Source organism: Helianthus annuus, chromosome 16 (genome assembly GCF_002127325.2).
Source record: "Helianthus annuus cultivar XRQ/B chromosome 16, HanXRQr2.0-SUNRISE, whole genome shotgun sequence".
NCBI lineage: Eukaryota > Viridiplantae > Streptophyta > Magnoliopsida > Asterales > Asteraceae > Helianthus > Helianthus annuus.
Window position 1 is genome coordinate 159539788 of NC_035448.2, and position 26521 is coordinate 159566308.

At 36.2% G+C, this 26521-nt stretch overlaps 2 protein-coding genes and 1 pseudogene across 8 annotated transcripts; 2 read left to right on the top strand and 1 right to left on the bottom strand.

Annotated features, from left to right (window-relative positions):
* Positions 1-272: 272 nt before the first annotated feature.
* On the bottom strand, positions 273-8220 carry LOC110917364. 5 transcript variants are annotated; one of them, XM_022161936.2, is made up of 13 exons: positions 8153-8220; positions 6232-6476; positions 4557-4755; positions 4342-4479; positions 2780-3030; positions 2521-2704; positions 2308-2445; positions 1686-1921; positions 1382-1606; positions 1190-1282; positions 1004-1108; positions 640-915; positions 273-556 (listed from the first exon to the last, which is right to left on the bottom strand). In XM_022161936.2, exons 1-13 carry the CDS (start codon positions 8187-8189, stop codon positions 455-457), a joined length of 2229 nt encoding a protein of 742 aa, XP_022017628.2. In that variant the 5' UTR covers positions 8190-8220; the 3' UTR covers positions 273-454. The 5 variants fall into 5 exon arrangements, with proteins under 5 accessions (XP_022017628.2, XP_035841785.1, XP_022017627.2 ...); XM_035985892.1 differs by having other exon boundaries at positions 2521-2608; positions 4342-4482; XM_022161935.2 differs by having other exon boundaries at positions 2308-2442; positions 4342-4482.
* Positions 8221-14748: 6528 nt separating this feature from the next.
* Positions 14749-20762, top strand: LOC110915784. Of its 3 annotated transcripts, XM_022160540.2 has the most exons (6): positions 14750-14989; positions 15438-15541; positions 16372-18604; positions 19342-19686; positions 19774-19879; positions 19962-20762. In XM_022160540.2, exons 3-6 carry the CDS (start codon positions 16374-16376, stop codon positions 20610-20612), a joined length of 3333 nt encoding a protein of 1110 aa, XP_022016232.1. In that variant the 5' UTR covers positions 14750-14989; positions 15438-15541; positions 16372-16373; the 3' UTR covers positions 20613-20762. The 3 variants fall into 3 exon arrangements, 2 of the variants coding, with proteins under 2 accessions (XP_035841786.1, XP_022016232.1); XM_035985893.1 differs by lacking the exon at positions 15438-15541 and having other exon boundaries at positions 14749-14989; XR_004884452.1 differs by lacking the exons at positions 16372-18604; positions 19774-19879; positions 19962-20762 and having other exon boundaries at positions 14754-14989; positions 19342-19462.
* A 182-nt stretch (positions 20763-20944) lies between these two features.
* LOC110919836 lies at positions 20945-24641 on the top strand (annotated as a pseudogene).
* The last annotated feature ends 1880 nt before the right edge of the window (positions 24642-26521 follow it).

The following is a 26521-nucleotide window of genomic DNA, read 5'->3' on the forward strand; positions in this document are numbered from 1 at the left end:
AAAAGGCTTTAGTGGCACTTTTTAGTGTGCCTCTATAATTCTTTTAGTTATTAGTGGCACTTTTCTTTTAGCCACAATATAAAAAAACAAACTTTTTGTGGCACAATTTTTATGCCTGTAAAAACTAATCCTAGTAATATATCTATACTACTTTTAGTGACACATAATTTTTGCCACGAAAATAAAATGCCACTATAAACATTTATCATATTAATTTCATTAATTTAGCTGTTATTTATTTACGATATAATATAGAAATAAAAATGAAAACATGTAGCAAAATAATAATGTCATAACTTCAACTAAAAGTTCGATCCAAAACATACTATAAGTGTTAGAAAACAAATTAATGTCTACAAAAGAAGTCAAAACGTTCTTTCGATACGAATCATACTCTAAAAAAACTTAGTGCCAAGCAATCCATTAATCTTGTTATCTCTATTCCTCCAAGGCTTCACATGTTTTCAGCTCTGTCATCAATATCGTCACTTCTTGAAGATGATAATTCGTTACTAGGTAAAGAGTTGCTAGGAGCCGAAGAACCGACGCGGGGGACCTAAAAAAATTTAATGAGAATAAATGCTAATACAAAGATATATATATGTAAAAGACCACATAGTAGTACATGTATGTAAGTACCTGTATGTTCATATTGCTAAGAACTGTAGGCAAGTTTGCATCGGGGATACGTTCTTGGATAATGTTCATCATAACGTTCACAACACTCTGAAGCTGATGAATAGTATGTGAATTAGTCGAAGAATCACCTTTACTTTTTGTGGCTGGCATTCTTCCAACTAATCGAACATACCCTCTTTTCTCCGGGCCTTTAACTTTTGAGTATTCATCATTTGTAAAATCATGCGGATCTATAGGTTTGCTTGCAGAGTCACTTGCAATAGCTTTTAGTGAAGCCTAAATACATAATAATATAGGTAAGCTTATAAAAAAGTGAACACGCACATGATATGTAAAAATATTTTAACGCATAAAAATACATTACCACAACATTAGCTGCTTTATCATCAACAAAACTTCCATCTTTACGAGTGCGAGTTGTTATATACATTTCTCCTCGGGTCGGGTATACACCATCATTCTTCGTTGCCTATAATTTTTGCTTAATGATTAGTAACAGAAATAAAAAACAAAATTTTACAATAATATGTCAAAATAACTAGAATAATACCACTTCATGAGCAAGTCTAGCAAACGACTTTGTCCCGGTTACATGAGGCTCCTTCATCTTTGAGCGACTCAATCTTTTTGCAGCGCATGTAGTCTATAGTAAATGGTAATTTAACACATGATAGGATTTCTTTCATCTAGTTTCAAAATTATATATATTGCATAAGAAATCAAATTTACATATCATTGTTACCTGAAATTTCGGAGTGAACCAACGAGTAACAAGTTCTTTAAATTGCGTTGGATTCACTCTATTGTCATTATTAGTTTGTTGCGTCACAATTTCGTCAATAGTAAGGCTTGGATCATATCCACGTGACTTTAATACACCTTTCCACGTTCTCCATTTTTTCCCCATGTTTTGGAATATCCATTCTTTAATCTCACTTGTTTCAACTGGATGAATAGCAAATTTGGACTACAAAAAGTTGCAATATGTTAGTGTATACCTCTTACCTTAATGAATGGATGCATATCATGTTTGATAAAAGACATACCTTAACAAGCGAATACATATCCTCTTTATTTTTCATAGGAACTTTTCTCCAGTCAGAATACTCAATTGATACATGATCAGCCATCCTCACAAGTGTCCCAAGATACTGAACAAGTTCTTTGCCTTCTTCCCCCACTGGTTGTCCATGGTCGTTAAATGTGACATCTATTCTTTCAGTAGTATTCATTTTCCATATTTCGGCCTTTTGGGTATGACCTCCAACCTTTTTGGGAGCACCTAAACAAGTTTCGATAAAATAAGACCTATAAAAAACATAGTCTATGTGTATTATCATCTTCACGAAGTCACAATAATAATGGTAATTTAGTTATATATAGATAACGAGTCGCTGAAGTAAAAGGTCAATATTTTTGCAAATTGCAAGATATTGTTGGTGTAGGCAACATAGTGAGCTTTTGTACTAACAATTGGACACCAAGTTCTAAAGCAAGTGAAGATAAACAAGTGAAGATGAGTTTGGGGGATGATGCGTGGAAGTGGAATAATTTTGCTTTATGTTTTACTAGGACCATCGGTGGAATGCATATACCATTAGATATTCGAAAAAACTTATATGTACTATTGAAAGAGAACATAATTTTGTTAATAAGTTTAATCAGAACCTGTTGCTTTATCTTTTCCAGGGCCATGCAATTGTTCTTGATTATTGTTTTCATCTTCAGAATAGTTGGGATCTGCCATGATTCCATGCTCATCATCTTCATCAGCACCATCTACTTCCATATCCACTTTATTACCTTCTTAAAGCATAGAAGAGTATATCAATATAAAAGGTACTTTTAATTGAATAAACTTTATGATTAACAAAATAATACCTTGAAATATTTCCTCGTCCTCGTCATCAATCATCCTTCTCTTTGCTACTTCTTTATTCGGTTTTGTTGCATTTGAAGTAGACAGAACCTTTTGGGAGACATTTGGAGCAAGCACCCGACGTAGTTTCGTTAGATTAGCAGTTCTACTCATGGACATTGGTGGAATATATTGTGAATGGTGTCGCTAAAACGTATTTATTTTCATTAGATGTCATTTCTATATAAAATAAAATAAACAAAGTTTGAATAATCATATTACCTTTTTGGGTACTACAATACTTCTACCAACTTGTTGGTTATCTTCCTCACAATCATCACCTGAATCTTCACCTGGATCTGGAATATAATCTACATCCCCCGCACGAGTGTTCCGTTTCACTGGTTTTTTCTTCATTTTGTTACTGTCTACCAAACTTGTCATAGAGTCCACAACGTTTTTAACTCCTAATTCTCGTAGTCTTTTTTGGTTCTCCTGAATCCTCGCTAGTCTAGCTTCCATGTACACATTACCTAGTCAAAGTCAAAAACTAACCAATGAGAAGAGAAAAAAAATACATCAGAGAATTCGGATAATTTGCATTAGTTCCTTGTGCATCAGAATTTGCTGGATAATCTTGTATTTTACTGATGTCGGTAGAAGTGATATGTAGTTGTTTGCGCCTACCCATATTGTCTATTCAAAAACATACAATACAATAACAATATTTAGTATATAATATTATAATAACATGCAAGAAACAAAGTGCGTTCGAAGAAGAAACGAGGGCTGCGCATATCAGGTATCAACATCAAGGAACTGAATATGGGTCTAATCTCCAACCGGTGGTGGCGTATCAAGGCCTTCGGCTCCCAACTTTTGGCCTTAGTAGTTAAGGCGAGGTAACATTGGCTGCATTAAAATGATTCCGAGTAGGGGTGCAAACGAGCCGAGCTACTCGAGCTCGGCTTGAAAAAAGCTCGAACAAGCCAAACTTTAACGAGCTCGAGCCCGAGTCTAAAAAGAAGCTCGTTTAGTAAACGAGCCCGAGCCCGAGCTTTGCTTACCGAGCTCGAGCCGGCTCGCGAGCCTAAATGAGCTTTCTGTTTATATATTTTATATTAAACATATATTTATATAATAATAATTACCATTTATATAAATAGAAAAAAAATAACTAAATTATATGTATAATAATTATTAATTACTATAAATTATTTAATAAATACTAAACGAGTCTAGCACGAGCCAAGTTCGAGCTTGAAAAATTATCGAGTCGAACTCGAGTTTAATTAGAAACAGAGCCCGAATCGAGCCGAGCTCGAGCTTTCATATGTTAAACGAGCTCGAGCTCGAGCCTGGTTGAGCTCGGGATCGGCTCGACTCGTTTGCACCCCTAATTCCGAGCAGCAATGACGGGGTTTAGACTATACCACAGCAGTTAACAAGGAGCTTGGGAAAGTTAATTTGGATCTCAATAAATACATCAAGTGTGATTGGAAAGGGCGATTCAGCCTTGTTTTGGTATGACAATTGGACCTAGGGAGATGCGCTAAAGGTCCGGTTCTTGTGCCTATTTCAACCGCTTAAAGACAAAGCAGCTTACGTTTCTCATTACTCTAAGGAGATGGGATGGGGGTAGTATAATATCAATGTACTGGTGAGTCAAGGGTGGTTTTATGGGTCATGCTGGGTGCTGGTGCCTTGTTAGCATCTTGCTAATGGGTACTGTTGTAATTCTTTTGACGTGGTGTGGAATAAAAGTTGTGTTTGGCTGTTAAGAATAAGAAATACAAGTATCCTAAATATAATACATACACATGTATAGTAAGTTTAATCAGAACCTGTTGCTTTATCTTTTTCAGGGCCATGCAATTGTTCTTGATCATTGTTTTCATCTTCAGAAGAAAAGTTATGATCTGCCATGTCTCCATGCTCATCATCTTCATCAACACCATCTACTTCCTTATCCACTTTATTACCTTCTTAAAGCATAGAAGAGTAAATCAATATAAAGGTACTTTTAACTGAATAAACTTTAAGATTAACAAAATAATACCTTGGAATATTTCCACGTCCTCATCATCATCCTCATCAACAAGAATCATCCTTCTCTTTGCTCCTTCTTTATTTGGTTTTGTTGCATTTGAAGTAGACGGAACCTTTTGGGAGACATTTGGAGCAAGCACCCGACCTAGTTTCGTTAGATTAGCAGCTCTACTCATGGACATTGGTGGAATATATTGTGAATGGTGTCGCTAAAACAAATTTATTTTCATTAGATCACATTTCTATATAAAATAAAAGAGTAAATTGCTAAAATCCCTGACGTTTGTTCACATTTGCTAGATCCATCTAAAAAAGGTTTTTTTCTCATAGGAACCACTACTGAGGTTTCAAAAAAGTTGCTAAATCCATCCAAAAAGACTAACACCCTAACAAAACTAACTTGATAGAGGGTTAATTTAGTCATTGTCTTAATATATTTAATTTACCCTTAATGGAAAATGCAGCGAAAACATCAAAGCTATTAAAGCTATTATTAGTGGACTTGAATCAAATCAAAACTTATATCAAATCAATGGACTTAAATTAAATCAATCCTTCGATTGTTGATTTCAAGCAGAAGGCAATGTGCTAGCTAGACATTGTGATTTTTTTAGTTTTATGGTGTTTATAAGATTGCACATCCAAAGGACTTGCTAGCACCAACTTCAATCTTTTCAACAACGAATAAATATTTTTCAATCATCTATTTGGGTGTGCATTATATATTTTCATCAATCATCTATATGGGTCAAACAAACAGGTCTTGAAACAACTTACAGGTCTGTTAGTTGAAGGCCAGCTAGATAGATTACAGGTATGTTAGTTACAGGCCAGCTGATATGGGTCAAACAAACAGGTCTTGAAACAACTTATGATCAGCTGTAATGCAGGTGTTTAACACACCACTGTCGCATCATGCGTTGTTGTAAACGGATACATCGTTGTTTCAAAGAATTTCTATTGACATAATTGAACGAACACAAATGAACAACGATGTATCCGTTTTACATTTATTTGTAAGTCGTAACCACTCATTGCGTTTTGAACGAACATTCGAAGTTATAATGTATCCACCACTGCATTTTCAGTACCTATTCGACTCACAGAAAGACACTACTGTCATGAAATGTGGACACACAATGCGCTCTCAATGTTGTAACGAGATGATAAGCCGTAATAAGTAAGTATTTATATGATTCTTTGGTTCATGTATTTATCTTTTTGCATTTTTACTAAAATTTAATTCTTTTTTTTTTCAACAGATTCTCCTGTCCTATATGCTCCAAGTCAGTAATGGATATGTCTATGATTTGGAGAAGACTAGATGAGGAGGCAAGTCTAGTTAATCATTTTTATCTTCGTTGTAAACGGATACATCGTGAGGTCGTAGCTTCAAAAATTGGGTTTTAGGGTTTTGTTTATAAAAGGGTGGGGGGCAAGATATAACTCTTAAAAAAGGGTAAATTATATATTAAGACAATGACTAAATTACCCCTCTATCAAGTTAGTTTTGTTAGGGTGTTAGTCATTTTGGATGAATTTAGTAACTTTTTTGAAACCTTAGTGGTTCCTATGAGAAAAAAAAAACCTTTTTTGGATGGATCTAGCAAATGTGAATAAACGTCGGGGACGATTTTAGCAATTTACTCAAAATAAAATAAACAAAGTTTGAATAATCATATTACCTTTTTGGATTCTACAATACTTCTACCAACTTGTTGGTTATCTTCCTCAGAATCATCACCTGGATCTGGATTTGGAATATAATCTACATCCCCCGCACGAGTGTTCCTTTTCACTGTTTTTTTCTTCATTTTGTTACTGTCTACCAAACTTGTCATAGAGTCCACAACGTTTTTAACTCCTAATTCTCGTAGTCTTTTTTTGTTCTCCTGAATCCTCGCTGGTCTAGCTTCCATGTACACATTACCTAGTCAAAGTCAAAAACTAACCAATGAGAAGAAGAAAAAAAAACAATACATCAAAGTAGAACTGGCAAACGGATCGGTCGGGTCGGGTCATGGGTCAAAACAGGTTCGGGTCGAAACGGGTTCGTGTCTAAACGGGTCAATTAAAAAAAGGGTTGTTTTGGTTCGGGTCGAAACGGGTTCGGGTCAAACAGGTTCGGGTTGGAACGGGTTCGGGTCGGAACGGGTTCGGGTCGGAACGGGTTTCGGGTCGGTTAAAAAAATGATTTTTTTAAAGTGATTGTACATCAAGGGGCAATTTTGTCGGGTTAAAACGGGTCCGGGTTGGTAACCTTCGAAACTGAAAAAGTTTCTGTGAGATACAGTCCCGCATAACTCCCTTTCACTCTAAATGATAACCGGCTGCAAACACTTGTATCGATCCTAATCACTAATCTTTTCACCCGTTTATTTCAGATTCAGCCGTGAATTCTTTTTTTGTTTTCTAATCACAGACGCAAGCTGCAACTATCAAACTAGATCAGTCTTTTTCTACGTTCGAAAACCCGACTGCAGAAATCGAGTTAGCTGTCGCAGACGCCATTAACATTGAAAAGTCAGTTGCTGATAGATCAGCAGTAAACTCGTAAAATCCAATATAATATGTCGAGTATTGAACCCAAATCAAATCCAGATTAACTTTGTAAATAACAGCAACAGCAACAACACGACTCAGATTCATAACTAAAATAAGCCGTGATATGCGTGTATAACTAGATTTTCTTTGATTTAGTTCCTTCTTTGAACCAAACTCAGATCTTAATCATCAAACTGATCTGATTTCGATTCAAAATATTCTTTCAGCCAATTTAAACATACAAGAAACAGATCTAATATCGATGTTCTGATTTTGTTCTTAAAAAAAAAAACTAAAACTAATCGAAACAATCAACTGAATTCACAATCACTGAAACTTATTTCACTAAAATCAACAGAAACTAATCGAAACAAACTGAATTCACTATGTACTCAATTCAGACTTAAATTTTGTCTGTTATCATTTCCATCAACGACAACAAAATTTAACTTTTCAGTCATTAATTAGATTCAGTGTATAACAATTTCAGTCGTTACTCATAGAATACTGAGATGTGAATCAGTTTCAGTTGTAATAACGCTTATACAGGTCTGCATGTATTAGGGGTACGGGTCGAAATGGTTCGCGTCGAAAATGGTTCGCGTTGAAACGTTCGAAACTCGTCCCGACCCGAAACTCGTCTCGTGCGAAAACTCGTGTCGGCCCAAAACCCGTTGTGATCCGAAACCCGTCCCATGCAGAAACTCGTGTCGGCCCGAAACCCGACCCGAACCGACCCCGTTCCAATCCAAAACCTACGTCGTGCCGAAACCGTCTCGGCCAGAAACTCAATTTGAACTGAACCCACTCCGATCCGAAACCTGCCCCATTTATTTAAGACACTAACCCACATCGACCCATTTCTTTAATGTTGTCGACCCGCTTTGACCCGAAAATAACAAGATGGAATTTCAAGTGACCCATTGTGACCCATTTAATTAAAATATCTTAGCCAAACCAACTCACATAATTTTAAAAGCAACCCAAACTGACCCACTTGGAAGGCTTTGGGTCAAGAATGCCCCCTCTACATCAAAGAATTCGGATAATTTGCATTAGTACCTTGTGCATCATGAGAATTTGATGGATAATCTTGCATTTTACTGTTGTCCGTAGAAGTGATATGTAGTTGTTTGTGCCTACCCATACTGTCTATTCAAAAACATACAATACAATAACAATATTTAGTATATAATATTATAAGGTTCGAAGAAGAAACGAGGGCTGCGCATATTAGGTATCAACATCAAGGAACTGAATATGGGCCTGATCTCCAACTGGTGGTGGCGTATCAAGGCCTTCGGCTCCCAACTTTGGGCCCTAGTAGTTAAGGCGACGGTAACATTGCCTGCACTAATGTGATTCCGAGTAGGGGTGCAAACGAGCTGAGCTACTCGAGCTCGGCTTGAAAAAAAGTTCGAACGAGCCGAGCTTAAACGAGCTCGAGCTCGAGCCTAAAAGTAGATTGTTTAGTAAACGAGCCCGAGCTTTGCTTATCGAACTCGAGCCGGCTCGCGAGCCTAAACGAGCTTTCTATTTATATATTTTATATTAAACATATATTTATATAATAATAATTACCATTTATATAAATAGAAAAAAATAACTGAATTATATGTATAATAATAGTTATAATTAATATAAATTAATTAATAAATACTAAACGAGTCTAGCACAAGCTGATTTCGAGCTTCAAAATTACCTTCGAGTTGAGCTCAAGTTTAATTAGAAATAGAGCTCGAATCGAGCCGAGCTCGAGCCTGGTTGAGCTCGGACTCGGCTCGACTCAACTCGTTTGCACCCCTTATTCCGAGCAGCAATGACGGGGTTTAGACTATACCACAGCAGTTAACAAGGAGTTTGGGAAAGTTAATTTGGATCTCAATAAATACATCAAGTGTGATTGGAAAGGGCGATTCAGCCTTGTTTTGGCATGACAATTGGACCTGATGTAAACCAAAAGAATACGTATATGTATGAACTTATCTACTCATAATGAACACAACAATTGTGTACAGCCCTTTTCAAAATCTACATGGCCGAATTCAGCAAGATTGTTTCTTTGAACATATTTAAATAGAACATAATCATCTATCTTTTACAATTTACTGACCTAAAATTGAAGGTGGTTGAGGTTGCGATTGAACCAATGGTAACCCTTCGATCACTGGCAGTTGACTCCTTCCAGCGAATGAACAAGTTCGTCAAGTTCTAATTTCCCCTGGATCACTGAACTAGGTTGAGAAATGCGGTTTCAAAGCGGTTTTAATGAGAAAGAGGGAAAACAAAAGCTTTTAATTCTAATTGCCGCCTAATATCTTTAATAACCTGTATCCCACTTAAAAAGATAAGTATTAAAATTTAAATAAACTTTTTTACTCATCTCTATCTATTAATAAACCAAATCAAATAAATAGTGTTTATATTACTATTTGGGGGCGGTCACACCACGCGTCATATTATTATTATTATTATTATTATTATTATTATTATTATTATTATTATTATTATTATTATTATTATTATTATTATTATTATTATTACTAGGGTAAATTACTTTTTGAGTCCAGAGATTAATCTTATTCTAAATATCAAATATATGTATTTATTTTTCTTTTATTTTGTATCGTGAGTATTATATAAAAAGATTCTAATATATCACTATACATATAATTTATAAACAACGATTGTGTTAGTAATAATACTATTTTAGTTTCCATCCTTCTACTATATGTTATAACTAGTAATAAGACCCGCGTGCTTTGCGGCACGGGTACCTCGCAAATATCGAATGGATTAATCCAAGCATTATGTGATGTGTTAACGATATGGAAACGCACGTTTTGAAGTATCTGATTGAACTCAATCTATCCTATAGTTGCATTGCGATTGAATCAAACGCAATAGAGTATTACTAAACCTGGAAATAGAGTACTAAAAACTCGGAAATAAGGTATAGGAAAACCCAAAAATAGGTTATTTTAATACTCGGTTTCTTAAGAACCGAAAGTGAACCCTACCCGGAACCGTGCACATTGGGTATAGTTTTTTGGTTAAATAACCGGAACTAGAACCCGTTCCAACCCTTAAAACGTGAAACCGAAACTGGTTATTAAAATTACCCAGTTTGTGCTCCTCTATGTGTCACTGGCCACAACGAATATCTATATGAGCACAAAACAATGGTTTTAGATTATTAATCTAGAGTTAATTGCCATTTTAGTCCCTGTGGTTTGGGTCATTTTGCCAGTTTAGTCCAAAGGTTTCATTTTTAACATCTGGATCCAAAAAGGTTTCGTCGTTGCCATTTTGGTCCAACTAACTTAACCCCATCTAATGAACTCTGTTACTCAGGGGGCAATTTTGTCATTTCATATTTTTTTAAAATTTCACTTTATTTTTATGATTGTTAAAACCATTTCTTTGTTATAATATATAACATATGATTATATACATACAAAGCTATCCCTGATACACTCACCTCCACCTCCGGATTCCCTCTCCACCACCGCCTCCCTCTCCACCACCGCCTGGTCACTATGCCACACACTGCCACCCATCTCCACCTCCGATTGGCTTTGATACTTGTAGGTTGCAACAGATTCTATGGGCCGATTGGGTTAAACACCTGCGGCTAGGGTTCCACCACCACCGTTGACGGTGGTTCGTGTTTCCGGCAATAAACTTTGGGTTCCAGTGAGTTTGCACTGTGCTTTTTTCAGCGACTGGGGTTGTTCTGTGAGTTCCGAGAAACGATCTAGCCAGTGGTAACAGACTAAGAACCCTAAGGCTCCGATTGTTTTCCGACGACTAAGGGAATCCAAGAGCATCGGTGGTTTGATTTTGGGTCTGATTTTGATATTTGGTTTAAATTTGGGTTTGATTTTGATTTAGGTGAACCGTTCAACGGTGGTCTAAGATGTTGGTGAATGGTGGTGTTATGAGATGGTGGTTAACGATGGGTGAACGGTGGTGTTATGAGATGGTGTCGGATCGGACGCCGAAAGGGTTCGTCGGAGTTCCCCAAGTGGTAAGCAGTGATGGTTTTTCATCAAGAATGATGGGTTTTTTCATCCAACCTGAGGAAGACGATGTGTTGGATGTAAGATATTCAATAGGATTTGGCTCGTCGATGAAAAGGGGTTTCACTAGAAGGGGGATGGGGCGATGGTTTCAGGCGGCGGTTGGAGTGGGTGGTGGTGGCGGTGTGGGGTGGGTTCTTGTTGTTGGATCTGAGCAACCATCAACATCTACATCTTCTAGTTTTTCCGGTGGGCCAACGGTTGTGGATAGTGGTGGTTTGTCTTGTAATACAACGAAATGGGTGACCGAAAAATCTATGTGACCTGGGTTTGGAGGGTATCACAGGGAAGAAGATTTAGTGGAAGATGAGGCTGAGTTGAGGGTTTTTGTTAAATTTGTTTGATTGTTTTAAATAAATTAAAAAGGAAATGACAAAATTGCCCCCTGAGTAACAGAGTTCATTGGATGGGGTTAAGTCAGTTGGACCAAAATGGCAACAACGAAACCTTTTTGGATCCAGATGTTAAAAATGAAACCTTTGAACTAAACTGGCAAAATGGCCCAAACCACAGGGACTAAAATGGCAATCAACTCATTAATCTATGTTACATAACATGTAGGGATAAATTCGGTACCAGAACCAAAAGTACTAAATTCAAGGTCATGGATGTCCCATTATGGTCAATTAGGATTAATGGTAGTCGATTAGAATCATTGGTGGTGGATTAGTCAATGGTAACCAATTAAGATAAACTTGGTCAACCACAATCAATGTTGGTTAAAATGATATTCTAGTGGTACATTATTATCAAACACAGTGGCTTATAGTCATATGCGGGTGTATATGACCCATTGTGACTTCTTTATGGAGTGTTATTGACTTATAATGGATCCATTACAACCCATCATGCTGATATATCATGATTATAAATAACAGTCAACTAAAAATATTGATGTTAATTTAAGGCAAATGATGGTGAATTAGGACGGTTGATGTTCTATTATCACCAATAAAGGTAAATCAAGGTCATAGATGGCCAATTGTGGTCAATTAGGATTAATGTTGGTTGACTATGGTTATTGATGATGGATTAGAGTTGGTGGTGACCAGTTAAGGTCAATTAAGTAAAATTTGGTCAACCATAATTAATGTTGGTTAAAATGACAGGCAACAGTGGTAAATTATTATCAAACATAGTAACTCGTAGTCATATACGAGTGTATATAGGGTATACATTTTGAACTCAATACCTGGGACCGAACCAGAATCGGTCATACCCGATTAATGCCCGAAACCGGACAAGAACCAAAACCGATTATACTCGGCTATACCTGATACATGATTCTAATATTTATCCTTTAAATTTATGTTAGTGCATTTATTTTAGTTTTTTTTACATTATACAATGCGTATTTAACAATAACAATATTAATTATTATAATAAACAAAAAGTCGAAAAAATAAGGTAATACAAATGATGTATAAGAATTTATACATCTTTTAAACGTCAAATACGCCCCGTTTATGCGAAAACTCTTTGTATTTTCATTGATTTTGGTACTTATTTGAGTTGGAGCATTTTGGTGACTTTTTCTCTCAAGAATCTGGTCTTGGAAGCTTGTTGGAGCCAAGAAGGAGCCTTGAAGAGGATTAAACCACTTGAAGATCTACTCAAACACCATTTAATTCTTGTCTTTAACTTGGTTAGCTTACTACATTATGAACAATTTATGGTTATTTATGCTTGATTTGGTAGTTATGAGCCTTGTAGGCTAAACATTTGTGTTGTCTAAACTATGTTGAAGCTTATGAACATGTGATAATATGGAAGTAGATGTGATGATTGTTCTTGTTAATCTTCATGTTGTCATTTGATTTTGTTCTTGGAGTTCATATGCATGCTTAAAGTTCTTGTTCTTGAATGTTTGCTCATAAGTATTTACATGTTGTGTTGGAAAGCCCATGTAGAGATTATGATTATTGAATCTTGTTAACTTGTTAGTATGATTCATAGCATGAAACTAGGAATGGTGAGTGCTAATATGATATGAACAATGATTTGAGCTTGTGTGTGAATTCTTGCATCTAGATTTGGAAAGATCAAAAGTATGTTTATATGAATTCTATAGTTTGTGTTCATGTTTGGTTGATGATTTAGGCCAAGGTTGTTAGCTAGCATGACCATGCTTGTGGTTCATATCAAGAACATAGTGATAGTGCCAACTACTTAAAACCAAGTTAGGGTGATTAGTGTGTTTCTCATATTAGTTTTCCCTAATTTGTAGAGTTAGGAGTTTTGACAAATGAATAACTCATCATCAAAGATTAACATCAACTTAGCAAGTGAGCTTAAAGGAATAACTTTTAGGTGATTAGAATGTTAATTCATTTTTAATTTTCCTAAGAATTATAAACTAGGAAACCTTGATTGGGGACTTAGTTAAAATTGGAGCTTGCATCATCACAATCCCTTCCTCTTTGTTGTCACATGTGAATAAGTGGACACTTAGTTTAGGCAACCTTTCTTAGTTATTGTTATTTGTTAGAAATTTTAGTAGTTTATTTATTTTGCATGATAAGTTAGAAAAACCAATCCAATCATTTGAAAAGGCTTTGAAGTAACAAAAGTTTAGTATCGAGACACCGCATCCACGGATTGATATCCGGTTCTTACCGATTAGCTATATTACCACCCGACGGGTACACTTGCCCTTTGTGTGTGTAGTTAGTTTCTAGGTGAAAAACCATTTTAAAACTAAATTTGTGTGAAGAAAAACTCAATTAAAAATATATATAATTCACGCACATCAACAAACGCAATAGAGTATTACTAAACTTGGAAATAGAGTACTAAAAACTCCGAGATAAGGTATTGAAAAACCCAAAAATAGGGTATTTTAATACTCGGTTTCTTAAGAACCGAAAGCGAACCCTACCCGGAACCGTGCACATAGGATATAGTTTTTTTGATTAAATAACCGGAACTAGAACCCGTTCCAACCATTAAAACGTGAAACTAGGGGTGCAAACGAGTCAAGCCGAGCCCGAGCTCGACCAGACTCGAGCTCGAGCTAGATTAACTTATGAGAGCTCGGGCTCGAGCTCATCTTGTTGGTATTTTCTTAAGCTCGAGCTCGGCTTGTTTATTATCTATAAATTAATATATTAAATAAAAATAATATAAATAGACTTTTTAGGCTCGCGAGCTCGATAAATGAAGCTCGAGCTCGTTTACTAAAGAAGCTTATTCTTAGGTTCGAGGTCGGCTTGTAAACAAGTTTAAATAAGCTCGGCTCGTTTACACTATGGCTCGTAAGGTTCGACAAGCCTAACGAACTTCACATGTGAGGCTCGAGCTCGAGCTCGAGCTCGATAAACAAACGAGCTTTATTTTAGGCTCAAGCTCGACTCGGGCTTGATAAGGCTCAGCTCGTTTTGAGCTTTAGCTCGTTTTGAGCTTTTTCTGGAGCCGATCTCGAGTAGCTCGCGAGCCGCTCGGCTCGTTTGCATCCCTAGTTTCAAACTAATTCAAATCTTCATCGGTTTAAATTTAACCTTTTATTGATATATATATACTTAAATTTAGTTTGTAAAATATAATTTATATCTATCATACATTAAAATAAAATATTTTCTGATAGGTTTTGTAATTAGTTTGAAACTAATTTATCTTCCCTCCTTCCCAAATTAATTCCCGCACAATCCTTCCGCCCAATATTTGGATTTCCCACACACCAACACCAGAGCTTAACTTCCCTTTCCCTAACCTAATTTGTTCACTTCTCCCCAGGACCCCAGCGATTATCTGTGTTTTGCCTCCATGGCATCAGTTCTAGGAAGCAACCATGAAGGAGATTCCAGAGCCTGAAAGACATGTATGCTTCACTATTGCTACTGGTTTTATACTATATTCATTGTTCCTTGTTTTTAATTTGATTCATATAACATTATTTAGAGGACTTTGTTGATGATGTACATATATTTCTTGGTTACCAACAACATGCCCACCAAGTGTTCGATGATTTGCTTACCACTAGGGCCTTGATTTGTTTGTTTGTAATCCTAAAACACTGATGATTCATGAATGTTTATTCTGATTTTCAAATTGCTACTCGAAAGTTGTGTGTTTTTAATAATCTTATCTTACTGTTTTTGTTTATTCCTACTTGTAGTTGTCTTGTGGTACGCTTTCAATGCTTTCAGTTTGTCTACATAGAACTATAGGCACTGATTTTTGTTCTTTTAGGGTTGTGGAAGAAGGTTGTGAGGTTTTTTTTTTTTTTTCAAATAGTCACCTTGTAAAAAGACTTTTTTTTTTTGTAGTACTGGTGTGCTGAGTTGTTCCATAAAGCAAATCAAAATCGCCGGTGATCCAAGGGATACCAAGCACGACTAGAGGATCGCAACTTCAACTCCTTCAATTTTAGGTCAGTAATTGTTAAAATTTAAAAAGATTATGTTCAAATGGTCAACAATGTGTGATTGTGGGTATATGTGCAACAATAATGATGTATTTCTGTGATTTTTACCGGTTTGAACAGTGTGTGTGTGTGTGCATGTGCAATAATCAAGTTAGTCGATCATAAATGCCTTTTGTTTGTTCATGAATTATTCACTGAATTTTATAACACCTAGTGCCGGCCAATTATAAATTTAGGTTGTGCTATATGACCCATATCAGTTGTTTGTTCAAATATTTGCTCGTTGGTTCATTTGCTTCAGAACACCAAAAGCTACTTGAGTCATATGAACCAAATGAATAAACAAACAGATCTGACCAAATTCAATCATCTCTATTTTTCAACTAAAAAACCATATTATAGAAATGCTAAGATCAAAGGTGTTGTAGTGATAAACTCCTCCATTTGTCCCAAAGGTCAGAAGTTTGACCCTATTCCACATGTTTTATATTAAATTTGGAATTTGTTTTTTTCTTTTTCTGAGCAAATACAGACAACCTGAAAGTACTGGTCCAATATGGAATTACAAATTACAACACCAGCTTGAAAAACAAACATAATTAAATCAATATCAGCAGCTCTGCATATCTTAACTCCTGGTTTCCATGTAACTCACTTCCATATCGATCAGCACATCCACTAATAGATTTAGTTCACCTACCATAATGTTAGCATGATATTAAGCAATTTAGGTTTATTCTTACAAAGTTTGGCTTCATTCCTCTGTTTGTACTCAGTTATATGTTTTTGTATAATATGTAATACTTACAAAGTTTGTTATTTTTCACTTTGAATAGTAATGGACAGATCATGGATGTACCTTGCACCAAGATCAAGTCAAACTTTTGTTAATGGGGTGCACACGTTCTTGAATTTTGCATTTGAGAGAGCTTGTGTCAATGGGGGGAAAATAAAATGTCCATGTACAAAGTGTCTAAATATGAAATATCAGAGTAGACAAACTGTTCTGGATCACCTCATATGTTCAGGGTTCCGGCCTGAATACTTGAATTGGGTATATCATGGGGAAGGCGCAACGGTTGCATCGAGGAGCACAACCCATAATGATGACGAAGAGATACTTCGCCATGAAATGCATGAAATGTTGGATGATATATTTGAAACAGAAGGTGGAAGTGGAGTGGGGATACATGAGAATGCTTGGAATAATAGTCAAGAGACGAACAATAGAAGAAGCAAATTTGATGACCTTGTTAAGGAAGCCGAAGAAAATGTGTACCCGAATTGCAAATACAGCAAGTTATCTTGTGTGGTGCATTTGTACCAAATAAAATGTCTCGGTGGATGGAGTAACACATCTTTCTCTATGTTATTAGACTTTTTAAAGGATTTGTTACCTAAAGGAAATTTGTTACCTAAAACAACACCACAAGTGAAAAAATTAATGGCCGACATCGGATTAGGATATGAAAAAATACATGCATGTCCTAATGGTTGCATGTTGTTTTGGAATGACAAGGAGAAAGATGAAGTGTGTTCTTTTTGTGGATCTTCTAGATGGAAAGTTCATGAAGCTAATCCAGAACACGAAGTAAATCCTCCCAAGAGGAAGGCTTTAAAAATATTACGATGGTTTCCCTTAAAGCCTAGACTTCAAAGATTGTTTACGTCATCAAAGACGTCTAACCTTATGAAGTGGCATCATCTAGAGCGTGTAAAAGATGGAAAATTGCGGCATCCAGCAGATGCATTAGCTTGGAAAGATTTTGATGAAAAGTTTCCTGAATTCGCTACTGATCCTCGCAATGTTCGTCTAGCTCTGGCAACTGACGGCTTCAACCCATTTAGGACAATGAATTCGGTAAATAGTATTTGGCCAGTTTTTCTTATTCCATACAACTTACCACCATGGTTGGTTATGAAACAGCCAAATTTTATTCTTTCTTTAATCATCCCGGGTCCTAAAAGTCCTGGAAACAAGATAGACGTGTATATGCAACCTTTGATTAAGGAATTGAAGGAGTTATGGGAGGATGGAGTTAATACATTTGATGCCTCAACGAAACAATACTTCATGTTGAAGGCTTCTATTATTTCTACCATATCAGACTTTCCAGGTTATGCCAATCTATCTGGGTGGAGCACTAAAGGAGAACTTGCATGTCCCGTATGTGGTTTTGGTACTGAATCCAAATGGCTAACTCATGGAAGAAAGTTTTGTTACATGTGTCATAGGAGGTGGCTTCCATCTGACCATAGTTGGCGTTCAGATATTAGATCGTTTGTTGGACGCCACGAATTCAGAGTTGCTCCTATTCCTCCTTCTGGAGAGGAGGTTCTACAACAAGTAGGCGACATAGAATTTCTTGTCGACAATGATGTTCGTAGTCCATGGAAAAAGAAAAGTATTTTTTTTATGTTGCCATATTGGGAGCATCTGCTGTTGCGTCACAATCTTGATGTGATGCACATTGAAAAGAATGTTTGTGACAACATAGTGGGGACTTTATTAGGACAAGAAGGAAAGTCGAAAGATAACTATAAAACAAGACTTGACTTACAAGAAATGGGTATAAGAAAAGAATTGCATCCAAAGAAGCGGCCTAGAAGTAGTATCACTTTCATGCCAAAAGCTTGCTATCAAATGACTCGAGGTGAAAAGGCTCAATTTTTAACAACCCTTAAGTCAATCAAGCCTCCTGATGAATTTTCATCCAATATCTCTCAATGTGTACACTTAAATGAGGGCAAGCTAATTGGGATGAAAAGTTATGACTGTCACATGTTGATGCAAGAGTATTTGCCGATTGCATTACGTGGAAGTTTGCCGGATCATGTAAGCTCGGTTATAATCGAGTTATGCGAATTTTTAAAGACCATTTGCTACAAGGACTTATCTGAAGTTGATCTACATTTTCTCGAGTCTAAAGTTCATCTCACTTTATGCAAACTAGAGAAGATATTTCCTCCATCATTCTTTACTATAATGGTTCACTTGGTGATCCATCTAACGAGAGAGGTTAGGCTTGGAGGTCCTGTCGCATTTCGGTGGATGTACCATGTTGAAAGGTAAATAATGTTTTTATTAATGTTATCCATTATCTGCTACATTCCTATATATTTAAAGTGTATCGGGGGGGGGGGGGGGGATAGGCCCAACTGGCTATTGGCTACAAAATTTATAACCTGATTTTACAAGCTAAGCTCCATATAAATTTCAAGTTTCATCAAACAATTCAGGTAGAAGTTCAGTACAACTCGTTTGATTTTGTATGATAATTGGAGTTGGGTTTGTGTATATTGAATGATTTGTGGATGGTTACATTTGAGTATATTGATATTCTGATTTATATGTTGAAAATGATTGCATTGAAGTGCACATAAGTTGGTCGATCATATGCCAAAATGAATTTTTGCTGTTTTTTAATGATCTCTTCCAACTTAGGCTGAGTCGATTCAATTCAGATTGTTCGAACCAAACCGGTTCCATACCCTATCCTACCCGGTTCTTATTGGGTAGGATTTTCCATCCAAAAACTAGTTATGAACCTGGCCCAGTTCCTCTTCCTTGCGTATGGTGTATTTGGTACTCAATACACTATGTATGGCATAACAAACGCAAGACAGTTGTTCATGCATTTTCTAACTACTTACAGATCTAAACCAAGTGTCTTTTGTAACTATACAAGCTAGGCCTATTGTATGACATTAAGTCAAGTAAAAACAACACTTAAACTATAACATGTCCTAAAACTAGTTTATTTTATTTCTAAATGATCAATGACTTAGAAGTATGACATGTACAGGGACCTTCTAAAACTTAAGTCATACGTTCATAATCGAGCTCATCCCGAAGGATCAATTGCTGAAGGCTATTTAGCTGAGGAAAGTATAACATTTTGCTCTAGATATCTATCCAAAGTAGAAACTGTTTTTACTAGAGCAGTTAGGAACGATGATGAGGGTCACCAAAATCACATCGAAGAATCCAACAATCTTTGCCCTGGTCGTGCCTTAGGTCGTAAATTGGATTTGGGAGTACCTATTCGCAAAAGAAGGAGATCTTCAAATTCAGACATTGATGAGAAGTCTCTCACTCAAGCACATCGCTATGTATTATTCAATGTTGAGTCAGTTACACCTTTTCGAGAGTAAGATAATTTGTGTTTGCTATTAGTTACTCTTGCTCTTCATTCATCTATCACAAAAATATATAGTAATATCAATTTTCTTTTAAGGGAACACAAACGGATAGTCAAGGGACAATACGGTTCTCGTCGGATACCAGATTATGAAATGAGCAAGATTCATGGCCAACAGTTTGCTGACTGGTTCAAGAAAAGGGTAATTCAAAATAAATACTATGAATACCTTATAATTTATTGTTTCGGATCTTAGTAAATGACTATTAACAACTCTGTTGTAGGTTGCACGTTTGGAAGAGCAAGGTGATGAAGTAACTGAAGATCTAAAATGGCTTGCTCGTGGTCCGCTTAGAAGTGTGAATCGATACTCTGGATACCTTGTTAAGGGTTATCGTTTTCATACAAAAAGTCGAGAGAAGTCACTAAAAACCCAAAACAGTGGTGTTGTTGTTACTGTAGAAGGTGAAAATTATGCTAGTAGTCGAGATAGAAGGCCTGTTCAAGGTGTGGTTAACTACTATGGTAAATTGAATGACATTATTGAGTTAAACTACTCAGGTCAAATACGAGTAGTTTTATTCAAATGTGAATGGGTTGATATCAATAGGGGCTACAAGATAGATAATGGTGTAACATTGGTAAATTTCTCATACAAGGCACATATAGGGGCTAGTTTAACTGATGATCCATTTGTATTGGCAGCACAAGTTGATAAGGTGTTCTATGTCACAGATCCCAAGCATAAAGACTGGGAGGTTGTCAGATTTGTAAAAGTAAGAGATGTATTTGACATGGGAGTTCTTGATGATTGCACATTTAATGTGCCTAATTTGCATAGGATTGGGGATGATGGTGAAGATGGCATTGACATTACACCTGATATGGAACATGAAGTAGATGTTGAAGAAAACGGCGATGAGTCTTTTTTTTAATTAGTTACAAATATTATGTTGTAAACCTTTGATGTAACTTTGTTTTCGGAATTTAGTATTATGTGGTGAGTATGTTGACTTTAGGATGTTAACCTATGAGGTCGACTTTCTGATTTAGTTCACTTAGAATGCTAACTTTCTGTTTGAATATGATACTACTACATATGGTACAGTTGACCATAGTTAGATCAGTTGACTTTCTAACCAATCATATACTGACCATAATTATACACTGAACTGGTTTTTAATTCTTAATGCTATTGGTTTTTTAGGTTAGTGAACTTATAGTTGCAGTTAAGGGAGAAAAGGAGGTACTTGTGCATGGTGGGATGATGAAACCCACAAAAATTCTTGTGGATATATCGGAGTCAGTGGCTGGAGTTGTGTTTGTGGATGGTGAGTTCCTCTGCCCCTATGAGTTTCTTTGAATTTGATTTACGTGTTTAATAGGAAACTTAGAGGGTGAGTCAAGGTTTTGATTAATGGGTTTGATATGAAACTTAGAGGGTGAGTCAAGGTTATGATTAACGGGTTTAATATGAAACTTAGTGGGTGAGTCAAGGTTATGATTAACGGGTTTGATATGATCTATTCAGGTATACAGATGCATGCATGCCTGCCTGAACCATTAGTGGTGCTTAATGTCATTTGGGCTCAACCGCAACCTGTTTCAGCACTATATGAGGCGTCTAAAAAAGATGAGAAGCAGGTTGATATACGTTACTGGTGAGATGGTAAATATCTCTCTCATCATTTATTAAATGGCCGTCAAAATATGTGAATCGGGTTGGATTAGGTGTCAGATCATGATCATGCTCTGTTAATGTTTGAATGTAAACGGGTTTAAGTCAGAATGGGTCAATTTAAAAAAGGCATCATTTTGCCATTTGGTCAAATTGGATCTCAGACTTTCACATTCGGTGAGCATGCAACTATAACTCGTATTTTTTAGCCCTGATTGTTTTTTAGGGGAAGGTGGGTTTGGATCAGTGTATAGAGGGCATCCGACCCTCGTATTCTTGGCACTGAAGATTATATGCAAACTCCGGGGGTATGTGTGACAGTGAACAAATTGAGAAATTTTGTTATCTGAATTTTCATTTAATAATGTGAATCTGATAACTAACATTATAATTGCAGGTAAGTAGCGGGAGGTTGTCGGTTGGTATGACGTCGAAAACTTTACGGCTTCCAAAACAGGGTGAGATGCTTCTGTCTGTCCATGGTTCGCCGCTTGGTGTTTCATTTATTTTACTTATCTTTTTCGTCAGTACAGATAATTTCTGCTATGCTGTATTGCTTCACACTCCTGCAAAATGTTATTTGGTTTGTGTTTTGAGATACACTTTTCAGTTAATGTAAGATTATTAACCATCATTTGATAATTCATCTGCAGAGACAGAGGAAGAATGAATTGTTGGCTGCAGGTTATATCTTTTTAAAGCCTCAAAAGGTTTATTTAGGGTCGCTTCTAATAATATTCATCGTATTAAAAATGTATGTTGCGTGTTGTTTTTTTATGCTTGAGCTTTTCGCTTCAATTTATCATGCTATTTGCTTGCTTTTCATTACACCTGGCAAACGGGTCGGGTCATGGGTCAAAACGGGTTCGGGTCAAAATGGGTCAATTAAAAAGGGGTTGTTTTGGTTCGGGTCAAAACGGGTTCGGGTCGAAATGGGTTCGGGTCAGAACGGGTTTTGGGTCGGAGCAAGTTTCAGGTCAGGTTGGTTACAAATGTTTTTTTAAAGAGATTGTACATCAAGGGGCAATTTTCACAGGATTTGGGAACTGAAATCTATTTACACAGATATCATGTCATCTTTTTTGTTACAGTTGGTTCGTGTAGTGGTTTATTTGGTTCACCCTTTATTTGTCCAGTTAAATGATATACCGAACACCGCTCAAACAGCAGTTAATTTGGATTTGAATTCCGTAGGTGGGCATGAAACTAACAATCGTGCTTCTACACTTTATTCGTCTAGAAGACGAACTGAACTTCTTCGGCGGTCTTTATTGTCTTCCATTGATTCACAGGCTAGTAGTAGTGGAGGGCAAAACCGTAATCTTTTCTCTAGAATTCCACCACATGTGAATGCTTCAGCTTCACACGAAACTGGAATCCCGATTGTAAATACTATCACGGGTCATCATCATCATCGGGCAAGAACCTTAAATAGACAGGTTAATGGTGCTTTTGGTTTCCCGTATCTATCATCAACAACATTTTCTGGTGGAAGTGAAAGGAGAGGCAGACTTGTAGCAGAGGTATGTTTAATGATTTACAAAGTTATATAAATTATGATTTTATCTTTTTGTTATGCTGAAAACATGTGGTCTTTCTTCGATGCAGATGCACAACGTTTTGGATCGTATACGCAGGGGAGAGGGTCTGCGATTCGAGGATGTTATGCTTCTAAATCAATTTGTCTTTTATGGCTTGGTTGATATTCATGATCGGCACAGGGATATGCGGCTCGATATTGATAACATGTCTTATGAGGTAATGAAAATAACATTCTTTGTTCATTTTATTTATAATGATGCAATTATGAATAGAGATAATATAAATTTTAATATCTGTTCAGGAGCTGTAGCCGTTGGAAGAGCGGATTGGAAACGTGAATACTGGATTGACCAAAGAAAACATTTATAAACATTTGAAACAGAAAACATACGCGAGTGTAGCGGGTGAGACAGATGCCAAACCTTGCTGCATATGTCAGGTACGCGTATATTTCTTTTATTTGTATCTTGGCGAAAATGTTAGTTTGGTTTGTGTTGGTGTAAACTTTGATGGTTTAACAGGAAGAATACAAGAATGGAGATGATTTGGGAGCACTAGGTTGCGGGCATGAGTTCCACACGGGTTGCATCAAACAATGGCTGCTTTAGAAGAACGCATGTCCGGTCTGCAAGTCCGCGGCTTCAAAATGAGAGATTTAAGAGGAGGTTTTTGTTGAAGATAACAATTACTTCATCATACTGGATTGGATCAAGAATCATGAAGGTGGAGTTGGTCATGTTTATTCAGGCAAATAGTATTCTTCAAATATGAAGTATATTGGTATTCTTTTAATGCCAGTTATTTATGACTAAATAGTTATTAATGACTAAATAGTTAAGAGTTTGTTTACATATCTATACTGGATTTTATTCTCTAGGAATATAGAAGTTTTCATAATTATCTTTTGTCACTCTTGATTTTGTTCCATTTTTTAGGCTAATCGATGTGGCGTGGCGCCCTCCACGTAGGCTGTCAAAGGCGCCAAACACCGCCCTATCCATAGGCTATTTAATTTGCCCAACCCAAAGAGTCGTTGAAGTAGCTGTTTGGGTCCAAAAAAATGGCGACACCGTTATTGAGCCGTTAGTCAGATTGTGTTGTAATATTAAAATGCAATAAGTAAATATTTGTGTTAATAGATTCATTCACATTGTTAGTATATAATAAATCAACGTAACCCGTCCATCGGACGGGTATTAAACTAGTTGATTATAGATAAACCCTAGGTCAAAATTTCCACCTCTAAATTATATACAAATTCAAGACCAACTAAAATCTTTAGACATGCTTAATAATCTCAAGATGTTAATATAGTTTGTTGATGATGCATGCAGGACTTGCAGAAAAAAAAAGGTGAATAATGCGGCACAGAGTCACCCTTTGGTGGCTCACTTACATCTGAATCAAGCATTTACATTGTGGACACATTAGGTTGCAAAGTCATGCTTTCACATTTTTCTTTTCTCCGAGTTAGTTTTGCGATTTATACTAAAATAAGATATGTTTTTAATATATGTAGGTGCAGAGGTTATTTTGCCAGGGAAACAACACATCTTAGACTGTGTACTGACTACACTATTGCCTGCTTACATAAGCAGCGCAACGGATTACCTTTGAAAAACTTGCAACTAATGGGAAACTGTATGCTAATGACAGGAAGTTGTACGCATAAGCGTCTCAAATTTTGTTCGGTGCACTATAAACAACACCATGATAGATTAATGACAAACTGTTATTAACATGAGGAATGCTTGTAACCGTACCTAATTGAATCTAAGTTGTGATGTTGCGCAACGACTGAAAAGGAATACCCCTAGTTACTTTATATTTGAAAAAGCACGGCTGGAAACAATACCCTTCTTATTTTGGGTCGTCTGATTGTCAATCCACGGTTATAGTTTTAGAGTAGCTTTCTTGTAATATGTATATTGGATGATGGTTTTAGACCATTAGTCTATGTATATTGTTGAAAGAAACAAAGTTTAGAAAATGAAAAGTTGAAACAAAATGGAGATTAGGTGTGTAGATACCGAATTTAACATAGACTAATGGTCTAAAACCATTGTTTTGTGTTCCTATAGAAATACGTTGTGGCCAGTGACACATAGAGGAGCACAAACTGGTAATTTTAATAACCGGTTTTGGTTTCACGTAGGGGTGCAAACGAGCCGAGCGGCTCACGAGCTATTCGAGACCGGCTCGAGAAAAAAGCTCAAAACGAGCCGAGCCTTATCAAGCCCGAGCCGAGCTTGAGCCTAAAATAAAGCTCGTTTGTTTATCGAGCTTGAGCTCGAGCCTCACATGTGAAGTTCGATAGGCTCGTCGAACCTTACGAGCCATAGTGTAAACGAGCCGAGTCGAGCCGAGCTTATTTAAACTTGTTTACAAGCCGACCTCGAACCTAAAAATAAGCTTATTTAGTAAACGAGTCCGAGCTTCATTTATCGAGCTCGCGAGCCTAAAAAGTCTATTTATATTATTTTTATTTAATATATTAATTTATAGATAATAAACGAGCCGAGCCCAAGCCGAGCTCGAGCTTAAGAAAATACCAACAAGCTGAGCTCGAGCCCGAGCTCTCATAAGTTAATAGTCGAGCTCGAGCTCGCCTTTGCTCGTTTGCACCCCTACTTGAAACTAATATAATCACTCCTTTTTATTTTTTTAATATATATTATTTTTAATGTTTATGTGTTTAAATTATGAGTTTAAAAAAATGAAAAAAATAGTATAACTTATTTGCATGGATCAGGTTGTCACAAATTGTCATGAATTATGGCTTATCATATCTATTTTTTTGGACATTGATGGATTCATTAGTTAAAGTGGTTCTTAACTAACTATGATGAAATATTGTTTGTTTTTTTATATATTCTTTTTGTTAGTATTATTTTACATTTTGGAATTAAAGATCAGATATGGGTTTCAATAAAGGAAATTAGAGTTGCTTGAAATTATCAATGATATACGCAAAGTGTCATTATAAACATAAATTAGTGGTATAAAAGGTAAATGCCAGTAAAAGTATGTGTTAAATAAATGTGGCATGCACAAAGTGCCATTAAAAATCTATATTAGCGGCATAAAAACTATATGCCACCAAAAGTGTGTGTTAATCAAATATGGCATACTCAAAGTGCCACTATAAACCTAAATTAGTGGCACAAAGGCTAAATGTCACTAAAAGTGTGTGCCACTAAATGGCATTTTTTTTGTAGTGTTTTCTAATATTGTGTTCTGTGCAATAGTGATCGGAGTAGCAAAAGCGTTGTAAAACTCTTCTTCCATGATTTGAATTCAAAATTTTCACAAACTTAGTCTTTCAAACGAAATGATATAAACACGGAATGAATTTTGGTGCGAAATGACCTTGTCAAACGAAATAACCTGCAAGATAACTTCAAACGAAATGAATTCACACGAAATAGAAACTTTCACACGAAATGAATTGATTTCGTACGAAATAACTGATTTCGTACGAAATAACTGATTTCGTACGAAATAACTGATTTCGTACGAAATAACTGATTTCGTACGAAATAACTGATTTCGTACGAAATAACTGATTTCGTACGAAATAACAGAAATTTCAAACGAAATAAGAATGCTGTTTCATACGAAATG